The sequence below is a fragment of the Lactuca serriola genome, chromosome 4, assembly GCF_051521515.1.
Source record: "Lactuca serriola cultivar US96UC23 chromosome 4, Lser_US96UC23_V15, whole genome shotgun sequence".
In the NCBI taxonomy this organism is placed as follows: domain Eukaryota; kingdom Viridiplantae; phylum Streptophyta; class Magnoliopsida; order Asterales; family Asteraceae; genus Lactuca; species Lactuca serriola.
The window spans coordinates 310448479-310463551 of NC_136411.1; the positions used below are offsets into that span (position 1 = coordinate 310448479).

General features: G+C 34.1%; 1 protein-coding gene across 1 annotated transcript; it reads right to left on the reverse strand.

Moving 5' to 3' along the window:
* Window positions 1-259: 259 nt before the first annotated feature.
* Window positions 260-1239, reverse strand: LOC145099513 (nuclear transport factor 2-like). Its single transcript, XM_079037082.1, has 5 exons — window positions 1150-1239; window positions 884-1058; window positions 605-726; window positions 459-524; window positions 260-340 (listed from the first exon to the last, which is right to left on the reverse strand). The coding sequence occupies exons 1-5, from the start codon at window positions 1237-1239 to the stop codon at window positions 269-271; spliced, it is 525 nt and encodes a 174-aa protein (XP_078893208.1). The 3' UTR covers window positions 260-268.
* Window positions 1240-15073: the final 13834 nt, after the last annotated feature.

Below are 15073 nucleotides of genomic sequence, written 5' to 3' on the forward strand. Positions count from 1 at the left end.
AAAAGTTCATTATTTCATGTAGTTATTATTATTTATTTTTTCTTTTAACCAAACCCATAATTCCATTTTCAATAAAATGGTAAGTCAAAGATACATCCCTGTTTAACCTAAAATCCATCAAAACATTGAACTAACATACTAAACCAACATAAAGTTTCATAAATAAACTACATATCTTCCTTGTTGCCATCATTGTGGTGGTACTAGATTTTTTGTAGACAGACATAAAGGCATTGTAGTCAAACTGATGCGCTGCGCTGGTGTAGACTCAAATGGTGGGAAGTTGGCAAGATTGGCATTTGGAATCACAAGTAAAAGTGCCAATTGCGATAGAAGGTGCCTGAAAAAGATTACAACATTCTACTTTAAAAAATCCACCCAATTATAGCAATGAAAGTAGATTTGCTATTTTTTTGAATTAGAATGAAAATAACAAGGTTATACTTAATTACTTATACCTTTATCGCACTATGCATGGAATCCAATGACTCGAATTCCACAAACCCAAAACAAAATCCCTGTTGCTGGAAACAAAATACACGTTTCCAAAATTATATATAGCAAATTAATCAAACACATGAGAAGAGAATATAAATAATCAAACCTTATTACTTCTAACTTGGATGCCATTACTTTTGATGGGTCCAAATTTTTTGAATTCCTCCTCAAGTTGTGCAACTGATGCATTCATTGGCAAATTGCGTACATATATCGAGTGACCTTCAACTATACCCCACAAAATTAATATTAGTACATGTAAAAGAATTAAACACAACAAAATAGCAATATCCTTTTTCCTATTACATCATTGTACTTTAAAAAAAAATGAAAGTACATTGTTATTTATTGTATTTAGCAAAAAAAAAGTAAAGAAGTTGATTACCATCATCATAAACTTTGCTGCTTTCAGGAGCATTAACAACCACAGGGAGTGATGTTGTTTCTGGTTCTGGTGAAGGCTTAGTTGGCCTAGGTTTGTGTTGATCAGTGTTGGCAGCAGGGGCCCACCTCAAGCCACTTGTCTGAACTGCTGCTCCACTAACCTTGTTTACTCTCACCTGTATATATTTTCCATTTCGTTTAATTAAATAAACCAAGGGCAAAACGTAAAGAGTAGATGATTGAATAAAAAAATTGTAACCCAAATGCCAATCTTGCACGCTTCTTACAATCTCTTGCATTGTCTAACAAAAAGATGGATGTGAAGTGTTTGAGGAGAATGGTAAACCCGACGGGCATTTTAACTTCCATCCAAGTCCGATGTCGTCACCAAACACCTTACGGAATAGGAAGGTGATTGTATTTTCTTTTCTACAACCATTTGTTGCTGCATATTTGAAGGTGATTAGTTAGCAATATATAAAGTTGACTCTAAATAAATATTAGTACTTATAATTTGACTTAATGGGCAACAATAAAAAATTCACATATAAGCTTATTACTAGCAAGAACTGATCATTATAAACCATAACAAAAACTATAATGAATTTACAAGCATTTTAACAAACTAGCTTTTAAATTTATCTTTAATGTAGAAAAGGCATATGTATAAAACGTAATACATAAGACATCTTTGGTCAATATTTCAAAAAATAAATAGACTTATATGAAGGCTATACTAATTAATTACTCTTTTTTGGTCAATGGTCAATTTATGATCACAGAATTCTCTGAAAGGTTAAGTAGATACTTACATAAGCTAATCATGCCTGCTTACTTGCCCGTCCACGATTGTCCTTAAAATGAGTGTCATGCCAGTTATCTATTGCATCTTGAATTTGTTGTGTCTCAGGATAGATTCATCAAAAGATTTGTCAAGCAGTACTCATAAAGGTCTGTTTTTCCAAACCGCCTCTATAGATTCTTTCCTTTGATGGACTTCATTTGATTTTTGTTTTGCTCCATTAATATAAAGATTAGAAAATAAGAAGATATTGAGAATATGAAGACACGGTATTGAAATAGTAACTTACAAGTCGCACAAGATGTAGGTACACTATCTAAATGGCAACGAGGAGGGTCACCATCACCGCCACAATCTCCACTGTGTCCTTGAGCCACATCAGCAGACAATAGACATGACTTCATAATTGTGACTAAAAAGTAACAATTACAATCCTCAGCACAAGTATTACAACAAGGCCCAACAATGTAATCACAAAAATCAAAGTTAATATCAGTTGAAACAAAAGAAAATGTTCACTTACATCAAAGAAAATGATTTCTCTGCACCGCGAACAAAGTTTTGTCAAGGATCAGAAACTAGTCCTGATGAGGGCCAGCCAACGATGATTTAAACTCTACAAAATTCAAGAATTCCCAATTTTTGGTCAAAGTTCATGTTTTGCTTCAAAACCCAACCGAAGGCCAATCATGATTCAACACCTCAGGAACAATTCCCCAGTTTAAAGGTTTCAATTATCAAAATTTACAACACCCTAATTTTAAAATCAACCATCGTGTGTCGTGGGTATAACACAAAAAATCGGGGATGTCGGCGGTTACCGAAAGTAAAGAACCAGAAGCAAAAAAACATTGTTTCAAAATCAAGATTTAGCACTATATTTAAGATGCATATCCAAAAGATGGATGAAAGAGCTTACCGAAAGTGAAGGAGACGCCACAGGTGAGAAGACGTAGTAGGTGAGCGGACGCCGGAGGTGAAAGATGCCCAAGGTGAGGCCGGAGACATACGTGAGGGCGTAAGGGCGGGCTAAGGCACAAACAAAGGCAGAGAGGTTTTCTTTTTTGGAGAACAAAGAAATGGAAGTCTGATGATAAACTAGGGCTTAAGACGATAAAGTCCATACGCAATTTCCATTGGGCCCCACCGTAAGTTGCAGTAGGGCGTTGTCAATGTGAAGAGTTGCAGATCCCCAATCGCCGGTTCTATGAAGGATTTTGTGAGGTCCGCATCCCTAGTTCTTTGAAGCGGGGTTTAAGAATTATAAGAAGAGAACGGAAGAATGAGGTTTAGATGAGATCGTCGGTGAGGAAAAAGAACTGGTGATAGAAACTAGGGTTTTTGTGGGAGACGGAGAAGCAAAATAAGAAGTGAGCCTGATTGTTTGGTCGCCGATTTTATTATATGGAGCAAGAAGAATATAGCGGCGGGGAAGAAGGAACGTGAATGGCCAGTGGTTATGTCTAGGGTTAGAGAGAGAGAGAGAGAGAGAGAGAGAGAGAGAGAAAAGGGAGAGAATGGCTCTGTGCGAGAGGTAAGGCGACCCATAGGATCAGAGTGAGAAGCGGGGTATTCAAAATTTTAGAATTTCAGATCCCTCTTTAAAAATGCGCGTTTAGTTAAAAAAATATAAAGCGACATTTGTAGACGACACACACTTAAAATAAGCGCCCTCCGTGTTTTTAATTTTGTTTTGTTTGACACTAATTGTACGGCACACACAAATGCGTGTCTTCTATCCTTTAAATTTTGGAAAACTGACATCGATTTTTAGGGCACACACAAATGCGTATCCTCTATTAGCGCGTGTCATTGATTGCGCGTCGTAAAAGGCTGTTTTTCTAGTAGTGGATCCAAATCTAAAAGATACGGTCCAAAATCATTTTCGAAATTCTGAAATTTAATTAGTCACTTGCCAACAAAGACAATCTCACCAAAGAATACACTCAACGTCCTACAAAGTTATATGCAAGGAAGATCTCATGGCTTAGTCCCTTTAAAATATTTCACAATCTTTCCTATTTATAGAGGAGAATACATTCTCTTGTTTACTCTCATGATCAATGTGGGATGAAGACATTTTAATTAAACTCGTTTTTTTATTTGCCAATAATTTCATTTTGTTAAATAAAATATTAAATAATAAAAATAAAACGTTATCTAGAAAATTTATTGTTCAATAGTTCCATTTTTCAGTAATCTCGTAAGTTGCTATAAAAAAATCAAGTTTTTATTGAATAACTTTTTGTTAAATCCTAAAATCATAAATTCAGTTAGGTACTTAATATAGAAAGTTTGTTTATATGTATTTTCATGATTCAAAATGTCATTATAAAATGAATTCATTTATAAAATATAATCGAGTATATATTTCGTGCTTTTGAATCAAAGTGATTTTTCAAACAATGATAATTTTATGTTTAGGTAGATTTTTTATATTTATATAACATTATGTAACTTATAATATCGTTATAAACAATGTGAATAGTCATGAGAGTTTCAAATGTATGTGGTGAAAGGAAAATGCTTCATTTATCGGTCCAAATTGATCAAACTCGGACCGGTTCAACTTAATATACCAAACTACATAACATTTTTTGTATTGAAACCCGGTTTGTATATATTTTGTGTTTTTGAATCAAATTTAGTTTTCAAACAATTATAATTTTATGTTTAGGTAACTTATTTATAATATTATTAGAAACTATTTGAAAAATCATGGGAGTTTCAAATGTATGTGCTGAAAGGAAAATGCTTCCTTTATCGGTCCAAATTGATCAAAATCAGACCGATTCAAATCAATATACCAAACTACATAATGGTTTTTCAACTAAAACTCTGTTTAAACCTAAAAAAATCTTGTTCAAAACCATTTTCGGGATTCTAAAACTTAATTGGACAGTTGCCAATAAAGACAATCTCACCAAAGAATACCCTCAACATCCTAAAAAGTAAGCGTAAGGAAGTTCTCATGGTTTGGTCCCTTTGAAACATTTCACAACATTTCCTATTTATAGTAGAGGAAATGTTCTCTTGTTTACTCTCACCATTGATGTGGGATGAAGACATTGTAATAAAACACGATTTCTTGTTAATAAAACATTATTCAACTTATTTAGTAAAACACACTTTCTCTTGTTTACCCTTTCTTTGTTGTTAAATAGTTCCATTTTTCTATAATCTCATAAGTTGATATCCAAAAAAGTAAGTTCTTCTTGAATAACTTTTTGTTCAATTCTAAAATCATAAATTCAGTTATGTACTTAATATAGAAAACGTGTTTATATGTATTTTCAAGATTCAAAAGTTCATTATAAAAATAATTCATTTATAAAATATAATCTGTATATATATTTCGTGCTTTTGATCAAATTGAAATTTCAAACAAATATAATTTTATTTTTAGGTAGATATTTTTAGGTATAACTTTTTTAAAATATCATTGGAAATAATTTGAAAAATCATGGGAGTTTCAAATGTATGTAGTAAAAGGAAAATGCTTCTTTTATGGTCCAAATAGATCAAATTCGGACCGATTCAACTAAATATACCAAACTATATTTTTTTTTACTAGTGAAACACAGTTTGTATATATTTCGTGCTTTTGAATCAAAGTGATTTTTCAAACAGTTATAATTTTAGGTTTAGGTAGATGCTTTTTGATATTTATATAAAATTATGTAACTTATTTATAATATTATTAGAAATAATTTGAAAAATCATGGGAGTTTCAAATGTTTGTTGTGAAAGGAAAATGATTCCTTTATCGGTCCAAATTGATCCAGCTCCGGTTCAACTCAATATACCTAACTACATAATTTTTTTTTCTAACTGAAACACAGTTTAAACCTGAAGAAATTCGATTCAAAACCATTTTTGGAATTCTAAAATTTAACTGGACACTTGCCAATATAGACAATCTCACCAAATAATACCTTCAAAATCCTACAAAGGTAGGCATGAGGAAGTTCTAATGGTTTGGTCCCTTTGAAACATTTCACAACCTTTCCTATTTATAGAAGATGAAACATTCTTTTTTTTTTTTACTCTCACCATGGATGTGGGATGAAGACATTGTAATGAAACACCATTTTTTGTTTATAGAACATTATTTAACTTATTTATAATATTATTGTAATGAAATTGAAAAGTCATGAGAGTTTCAAATGAATGTGGTGAAAGGAAGTTAAAAAAAGGGGGTTTCAAATGCATGACATTAAACTAAAAATTCTAGCTTTATATATATATATATATATATATATATATATATATATATATATATATATATATATATATATATATATATATATATATAGAATTTTTTCTAAACTTATATTTTCCAGCGAACCACTCTTAAAATGCAATATTTTTTTGTGTGAATTTTTTTTTTCAAAAAAAATGACATAAAACACCAAATCAATCATATAGAAGCATATTTCAAAAAAAAAATCTCAAAAAAAGTATGCACATACAACGGGTGCGTAGGTGCCCTAATGTTGAAAATTCACAAAGTTTGTAAAAATGAATATATGCACATGTCGTACATGCATATTTTTTTTCGAAATTTTTTTGCGAGCATGTTTCTATAGGTCCAATTTGGTGCTTTATGTCATTTTCTTTTGGAAAAAAAATCACAAAAATTTTCGTATTTTATGAGTGGCTCATAGAAATATATATATAATTGTTCCATTCAGAGAGAGAGAGAGAGAGAGAGAGAGAGAGAGAGAGAGAGAGAGAGAGAGAGAGAGAGAGAGAGAGAGAGAGAGAGAGAGAGAGAGAGAGAGAGAGAAATTAAAGTAGTGAACCATTTAAATCATTATAAACGTTAGATCAGATTGGATTAAATTAGATTAAATAAGATTAGATTATATTAGTTTAAAATGTGATTAAAAATGATCGATGACAATTTTGAAAATAAATTAATGTAGCAGACAAAGCGTATTGGTGATTTGTTTCAGTAATGTGATTTAAGTGTAATGGGATTACTTTTGTTGACCAAAAGTGATCTTGATAAATATTAAACAAATAAGGAAGGTGTGGAGTGCACATTTGTTTAAGTTTATTCAAGATTAAAAGTAGACTGTCATTTAGGGGCGAAGCCCCTGAACGAACGGGGGTCCGGGGGAAGCGCCCTGGGAGCGGGGTCTAAGGGGCGGCAGCCCCTGGCGGGGTCCAAGGCAGAGCCCCTGGCTGGGATCGAGCTGCCAAATTGTTTTATGACAGTTTGTTGACTGTTGCCAAACTGTTTTATGACAGTTTTGACAGTTTTCTGACAAAGAAGGTATTTAACCGATTTTGGTCAGTTTTTTCTGATACTTACGAAAATTTATATACTCATTCTCTGTTCTTTTTCTCTTCTGAGTCTTATCCAATCAAAGATTAGGGAGTACCACCCAATACTTTGATTTGATAGTGAAATCACAATTTTCAGAATTTCAAAGACTATTTTATCCCGGTTATCTTACAAAGCGTACTACATTTCACTGTAACCTAGGATAAATTACTAAATCTAAAATTAATTAGATGATGAAAACAATCGATCAAGAAAAAATCTAACTATAATGGTTTAGAAACAATCAAAGAGGAAATTAGAAAAATCGAAAACAACAATTTTGATATGAATTTTATTTGATGAACGTAACATCATCTATAATCGATATAATAATGTCGATATGAATTTTAACTGCATTTACAAATAATCAAACTTGTTTTGAAGATCAAAATCAAGATCAATCATTTTAATTTAAATGATTAGATGAATTTATGTTGTTTTTAGTTAGTCATACATGAAATTACCACAAATTTAAGGTGAGTGCTGTTACATATATGATGAAAATAAACTACACATCAGTCAAATACTTAGTAAATTGAATCTCAAAATTACGATAAAAGGAAGTTGAGTTCGGTGGGATATTTGATAACAGATTAATCGATGTCTTGTTATTGTTTATCGTACCCCAAATTACAATAAATCAGGAACATATTTGAAATCAAAATTGACTATAAAAAGAACCTATGCATTTGTCAGATAAACATTTATTTGAACGTGGAAGATTTCAATGCACAAGAAGGAAAAAAGTTAATTAGTTGCCGCATGCATTAACTTGAAATAATGCATATAAAGAAATCAATTAACTTGTGGCCACCAACATTAAGTTGAAGATTTTATTTTCTTCCTTCATTAGTGTTGCTTTGCTTTTGTTGATATCACATAACAATATCTTTGGTAAATACTTTTTCCTTAATTCCTAAATTTGTTTATTTTGTTCATCAGACTCTTTAATCAAACCGCATTCATACTCTTCAATATTACCGCTCTCTATATCACATTTCATAAAATTCTTTACAATCAGGAACATTATTACTAGTTTCCATTTCAAAATTGGGAATTTTAGTTTTATACTTTAATCTTTTTCTTTTTTTTTTTTAAATAATTTTGACGACTAACTTCAACTAAATATCTTGAAAAAAGTCAATATGCATAAAAAGAAATATACAATTTACATTATCAAAACTTAAAAATATAAAATAAAATGAGTAGTCTTAACTTATAAATTTCTCATGAACTCCTTGGTAATGATCTCTTAATTTTTTTTTCAGTTGCCCAAAAAGTTACAACAAGCTTTATCATCTCAATGGATATGACAAGGAAATGGTTGCCTTGCAATATCGAACAAAAACCATGTTGGCAGATAAAAATAAAGATACAATAGTATTTTCATCTGCATATGTATATAAATATACATGTCAATATACATATTGTTAAATGTGACTTGAGCATTTAGAACATTCTCATGGAAAATTTGACTTCAATGAAACATTTTGGAGTTCAATGGAGCACTTGAATAAAGGTGGAGAACCTAAGAAGGGAATGGTGTTGGATTAGTGTCTAATTCCATAACTATATTTGGTATGTACTTGACCCGGTTGTAGCATGATCCTTTTGGGTTGCTTTCACCAAACAACTTGATTGGATGATTTATGGAGAAAGAGGTTATTATGGTTTGTTAATATGCTATAAGAATAATATATTAAAAGAGAAATCATATTAGATAATTAATATTGGTCAATAATTATTAGGAAATTAATTTTGTGATCAAAAGATATTAATTGAACTTAAGGGGCTGAAATTGCAATTATAAGAGAATTGAATTTAGGTTGTGGATCTTATGGATTACAGGGGTGGAAGCCCGCCTTGAAATTGTCCAAGGCCTTATTCTAGAAGGTTCTTGGGGCTGCTTAGGGCCTAAGCTGTCAAATTAGGGTTTTCACTGAAACCCTAGCAGCTCAGTTATATAAGGAACCCTAGAGCATCCAAAATCGGCTACCAGAAGAACCTTAGAGTCCTTAGAGCCAATTTTGAGCCACTATCCTCTCTCTCTCTCCAAAATCTTCCTTGTTGTCTTGGTGTTTGTGATCGATTAGAGGTATTACATTTATTATACTAGGCTCTCAAAGCTTGAAGATTCTTTCAATAATCTAAAGGTAATCATCTGAACTTATTTATTTATTGATTTTGTTTTTGATATGCTAGAGCTAGGGTTCATAAGCTTTGGATAACTTGCATGTACAATAGAGAAACTTAGATCCAAAGCTTTAGGGTTTTGCATGTACACCATAGGATTGTTGTATTGCTCAAAATCCATCAATGGTATCAGAGCCTTGCTTGGTTTCTATTGTATTTGATGCATTAAGTGTTTATTCAATGCTTAAAATTGAAAATTCTACCTTCTGCCTGATAGACTCGCCGAGTCACCAGATGAACTCGACGAGTCTAAAAGGTGACTCGGCGAGTCGAAATGTCAGACAGAGGGATTCGGGATTTTGGTTTATTTTGACTTGGGATAATTACCAAAATTGTTTTTGATTGATAAAATTCGATTTTTTATTAATATGATGTGATTATCCTTGTCAAAATAAAAGATATTTATCAATTAATTAGATAATTATTTCCTTATATCATAAACCTTAATTATTTGAATTATTTGATTGAATTATCTTGTATGTAATTGGATTAGGTCAAAAGTTAGATAATCACCGATTAATTGTTTAATTATATTATTTGAATTTTGATCTAGATAGTTTTGAAAAGTTTCAAAACTTGTCCTCAAGTTTCGGAATTTAAATTTTTTGATTAAAAGTTTAATTTTGAAATATTTAAATTCTCAACCCTAGAATTTTACAAGTTTAAAATTCAACCCTTATACTATTATAATATTATAAGAATAATGATTATATATATGTATAAGATAAATGCTAGTCTTACCGTTAGTAGGCCTCATTCATGAAGCCGATCTATAAGAGAGGGGGGGGGGGGGTATAAGGTTGTTGCCTATCAAATGACAGTTTGAAAGGTATCCACTCTCACCCACCGCTTCCTTGATTGGTGGAGGGTCGTTAGCCGAACAGGTAGGATAGGGAAACTAATTCCTCATTAAAAGTATAATGATTAATAAAGTAACTAAATGTTTTTATAAAATTCCCAATCTTAGTTACTTTAGGAAAAAATATGACAATGATGTTATTCCATGAAAGTACACTTTGTACCCTTTCCAAGACGTTAGTGGAGCATGTGTGGTTAACCAACACACTAATTTGGGTCTAGAAAAGGTGGAAAATGGTGACTCGATGTTTGTCATAGATCAATGGAGCGTGTATGGCTAACCGGCACATTTATTAAGTGACTGTAACATTGAGGGCACCAAGTACATTTACATGGTTATTCACACCTTGTTTGTGATCCTCGGTATCCCAGTCACAAATTTGAAGGGCATATCGAGATTTAAACATGCCACTGAAAAGTTTAATGAATCTCAAAAGATCTAGGAGTTTCGGTACATTTAAAACTTAACTTTTGTTTTTGTTATTCATGGTGGAAATTAGTTAATCGTCATTCACTTACCTTCAAATTATTTGCGATTTAGATTACGACATCCCTCTTCTAAATTGTGAAAAATGTTGTTGTATCCTAGCCCTAATTTCTTATTTGGATGTTTAATTGGGGATTCCTGTCTAATCAAACTTTGTCTCTATTCTTTTTCAGATGTCTGCCTCAAACAACAACAACGCTTCTAGCTCAAACTCTTCTGACTCAATTTCACTCATGAATTTGTGTGGGAGGGTGATTTTGTGTCACACCCCGAAAACCGAAGGCGGAAACATTTCCGGGGTTGACTCCACGTTGAGTATCAAATCCAATGCACATAGTAAGTAAAGTAAAACAACCATTACATTACTTGTGTTCATGCTTTTAACTGATAAAATTTGTGTGGGAGGGTGATTTTGTGTCATGCTTTTAACTGATAAAATTTGGAAAACCATTTGTGAAATATCTATAGAACATAACAGTTTAAAAATCCATTTCACAAATATATGTTTACGTGATCTGTATGTTCAAACGGTTATCAGTTGTAACAATCAGTGTTAAAAGCATATAAAATGTGAAACGCACACATGAAAACAGGTTTTGAGTACAAGTAATCACTTCTACTTTACTTGTGTTCCCCCCTGAAAACAGTGAAAAACAGTGAAAAAGGGTAGGGGTATGAACTCACCAGACGATGAAATGCGACTGTTTCGAGTACTAAACGTTGGTTCGGGGCTTGATTACTCGCGATGTCCTATGTAAAATGGAATAATGTCCAAAAATATCTAATTAGATTTACAATTACTAATTAGATGGAACATTTCACTCCAATGAGCTAAAACACCTCAAAACGAGTGTTTGGAGTGACCCGGGTGACATCTACGGACGTGTATTGATGCGTGGGACTTGGGATTTGAGTTTAATCTTCAAGAGTAAACTCCTTAATGAGTTTTCGGCCTTATACACTACTCACACATGAGTTTACGGATGTGAACTCATTTGGCAAGGTTTATGGTGCTTAATGGGTCAATAACACTTGGAAGGAGTTAGTACAATTTTTACCTAAGGCATGGGATGGAAATTAAATCGCCAATGACATTATTTAAGGGAGTTTACGGACCTAGCATGGAGCTTACGGCCGTAAACTCCTATACTCTCCTTGAATGAGTGATTTAATGTCCCATGAATAATCACATGTGATTCCAATAATTTTTACAAGACTTGGGGTGAATTTAGGGCATCAAATGACACATAATTAGGAGTTTACAGCCCTGGAGCATATGCTATGGCCGTAAACTCTCAAATGAAGGGTTTTGTTATGTTTAAGGTCCCCAAATAATTTTTGGTTGGTTCTAGGATTTATTCCAAGTCTATTGGTGGTGTTGGATGGCTTTTTAACATGTTAAAATGGGTTTACTCCCCATGTTTGAGGGGTTTACGGCCCAAGCACATTCCTTGGCCGTAAACTCATGTTTGTCCCTCAAAATCCATGTCTAGGGTGTTCTAAGTCCGGGTTTGTAAGCCATAAGGTCATATCTAAGTCCCAATGTTGGTTTGGAAGGGTTAAATTGCCCAAAAACCTCAATATTATGTGTTTACGGCCCAAGCATGCTCCTTGTCCGTAAATGAGGGGTTTTGAGCATTCTAACACTTCGTAAGTGTACATGCAACCCTAATAACCTTGGATCTATGTTTGTCTAATTATCATGCAAAGTTGAATTCCAAGGTTATATACCTATCTAGCATACATGGGGAACAATTTCTAACTTGAATGAAAGATAGAATAACTTACCTTGTTGTTGCTTATGTTCCTTGAAACCTTGTGAGCCTAGCACCCCAAGTGTGATGCCTCAAATGCTTCACACAACACCAAATGCTCTTGAAAAGACTTTTGAGAGAATACACACTTCTTGAAATCGGCCTAGCTCTCTAGTTTCTTATGTGTAGCCGATTTTGGTGGAGAATGGGACTCTTATATAGTGTTGACACATCTAGGATTACACCATGTAAACCCTAATGTGTCATGACTCTTCATTTCCATGACCCATGGGTTTGTAACTCCCATGGAGTATCCATGGAGCATCCTATGGGTAGAACCCAACTTGATAATCCATGGAGCCTCTTAGCCCACTATACAAGATATGAATGATTTACATAATCAACACATATATTTAATTAGTTATCTTTTGATCACTTAATTAATTCCAAATTAATTCTTTGATCAAACTAATCAAATAATATTATTAATATATTAGAACTTATAATATATTAATAATCTCCAAGTGTTATTCCTCTCATTTAGTCTATCCAATTGCATGGTGCCATGCAACCCAAATGGACCATGCCGGGTCGGGTCAAGTACTAACCCGAAATAGTTATGGACTTAGACACCTTATCCAACAGTCTCCCACTTGGATAAGTCTAATAACTATAACTCTAGTACTTCAGGAACCGACCGACAATCGTAGCTCTTTCAAGGTCTCTCGGAACTGAGAAGATGTTGATACGCTATTTAAGATAAGTGATCATATAATCCTCTGTTCTAGATATCAGCCGGACAAATACATGGAACAATGTCTTACTTATTGTCCAGCAGTTTGTTTCTCGATTTCCGATTTGTTTGACAAAGAACTTAATTGAGCACATCAACTTAGTTCTGACCGGGCCCGGTATATAGGTCAAAACAATATCATCGAGGGGCCCATATATCAGCTTCTAATCCTAGAAGGAACAGATAAACTTCGACTCATATGTTTGTTCTACCACTCATTGAATTATACACAAAAGCACGTTTTATAACATCGAGTTACCAATGTGTTTTCGTACAATCAATGCATAACCAACTTGTAAGTAACAAATCATATCTCTAGGTTTCAAGACTTATATGATATTACTGTCTCACGATCACTCGAGATAAATTCCATGAAGTGATTCCAGTGAGCGTGGGTTGAGTCCAATGCTCAGAACTTATGAGCACTCATGATTGTTGTAGCCTTGTCCAACACCTTAGACCTCTGCAACCAATCATGACAGTCTTGATTCATACCTACTTCCGACATATGACCGACTGTGGAGGTTTCAATAATATGTTATACCAAACAAAATTATTCTGGAAGTCAAAACAAGCAAAAGAAATATAGTAAACGATCGACAAGAGATAGCAACACTTTACTCATAAATAAAACACCTTTTATTCATCATCTAATGTCAATTACACTTTACAAATTTCTGGGTTATCTAACTACTAAATCTAATATCACCCTTCAGCCCTATGCTCCGAGCATGCTGGAGATGCTTAACCCGAGTCAGTCCCTTCGTGAGGGGATCTGCTGGGTTCTCATCCGATGATACCCTCTTTGCCACGAGGAGTCCTTCTTCTATCCGATGTCTGATAAAATGGTATTTTCTGTCGATGTGTCTGGATCTCCGTGATCCCTTGGTTCCTTGGCTAAGGCAACAACACTTTCACTATCACATAAAATTTCCATTGGCTCTTTAATAGCTGGTACAACTCCAAGGTCTCCAATGAAGTTCTTCAACCATATCGCCTTCTTTGCCGCCTCGCTAGCTGCAATATACTCTGATTCACAAGTTGAATCAGCCACTGTCTCTTGCTTGGAACTCTTCCAAGAAATTGCTCCTCCATTTAGGGTAAAGAACCTGCCCGACTGAGAGCGGAAATTATCCCTATCAGTTTGAAAGCTAGCATCACTATACCCCACAACTCTCAAGTCATCACTCCCACCGAGGGTAAGGACCCAGTCCTTAGTCCTCCGTAGGTACTTGAGGATATTCTTTACCGCAGTCCAGTGTGCCTTGCCAGGGTTCGCCTGATATCTGCTAACCATGCTCAGGGCAAAGGCTACATCAGGTCGAGTACACGTCATAGCATACATGATCGATCCTACAGCCGAAGCATAAGGTATTCGACTCATTTCTGCTATCTCAGCCTCAGTGCTAGGGCTTTGTGTCTTACTCAATCTGGTGTTACTCTTGATGGGTAACTCCCCTTTCTTGGAGTCCTGCATGCTGAATCTCTTCAGCACCTTATCCAAGTAGGTACTCTGACTAAGTCCAATTAGTCTTTTACTCCGATCTCTCAAGATCCTTATCCCTAGAATATAGGCAGCTTCTCCTAGGTCCTTCATAGAGAAACACTTCCCAAGCCAGGACTTAACTTCCTGCAGAGTTGGGATGTCATTTCCTATGAGTAGTATGTCATCCACATACGATACCAAAAGCTAACTATACTCCCACTAGCCTTGACATACACGCAAGACTCATCTTCACTCCTAGAAAAGCCAAATTCCTTGACCTTTTCATCAAAGCAAAGATTCCATCTGCGAGGTGCTTGCTTCAATCCATAAATGGATTTCTCAAGCTTACACACTCTATTAGGGTACTCGTTGCTGACAAAACCCTCTGGCTGACTCATGTAAACATCTTCAGCCAACTTTGCATTAAGGAAAGCGGTTTTGACATCCATTTGCCATATTTCATAGTCATGAAATGCAGCTATGGCC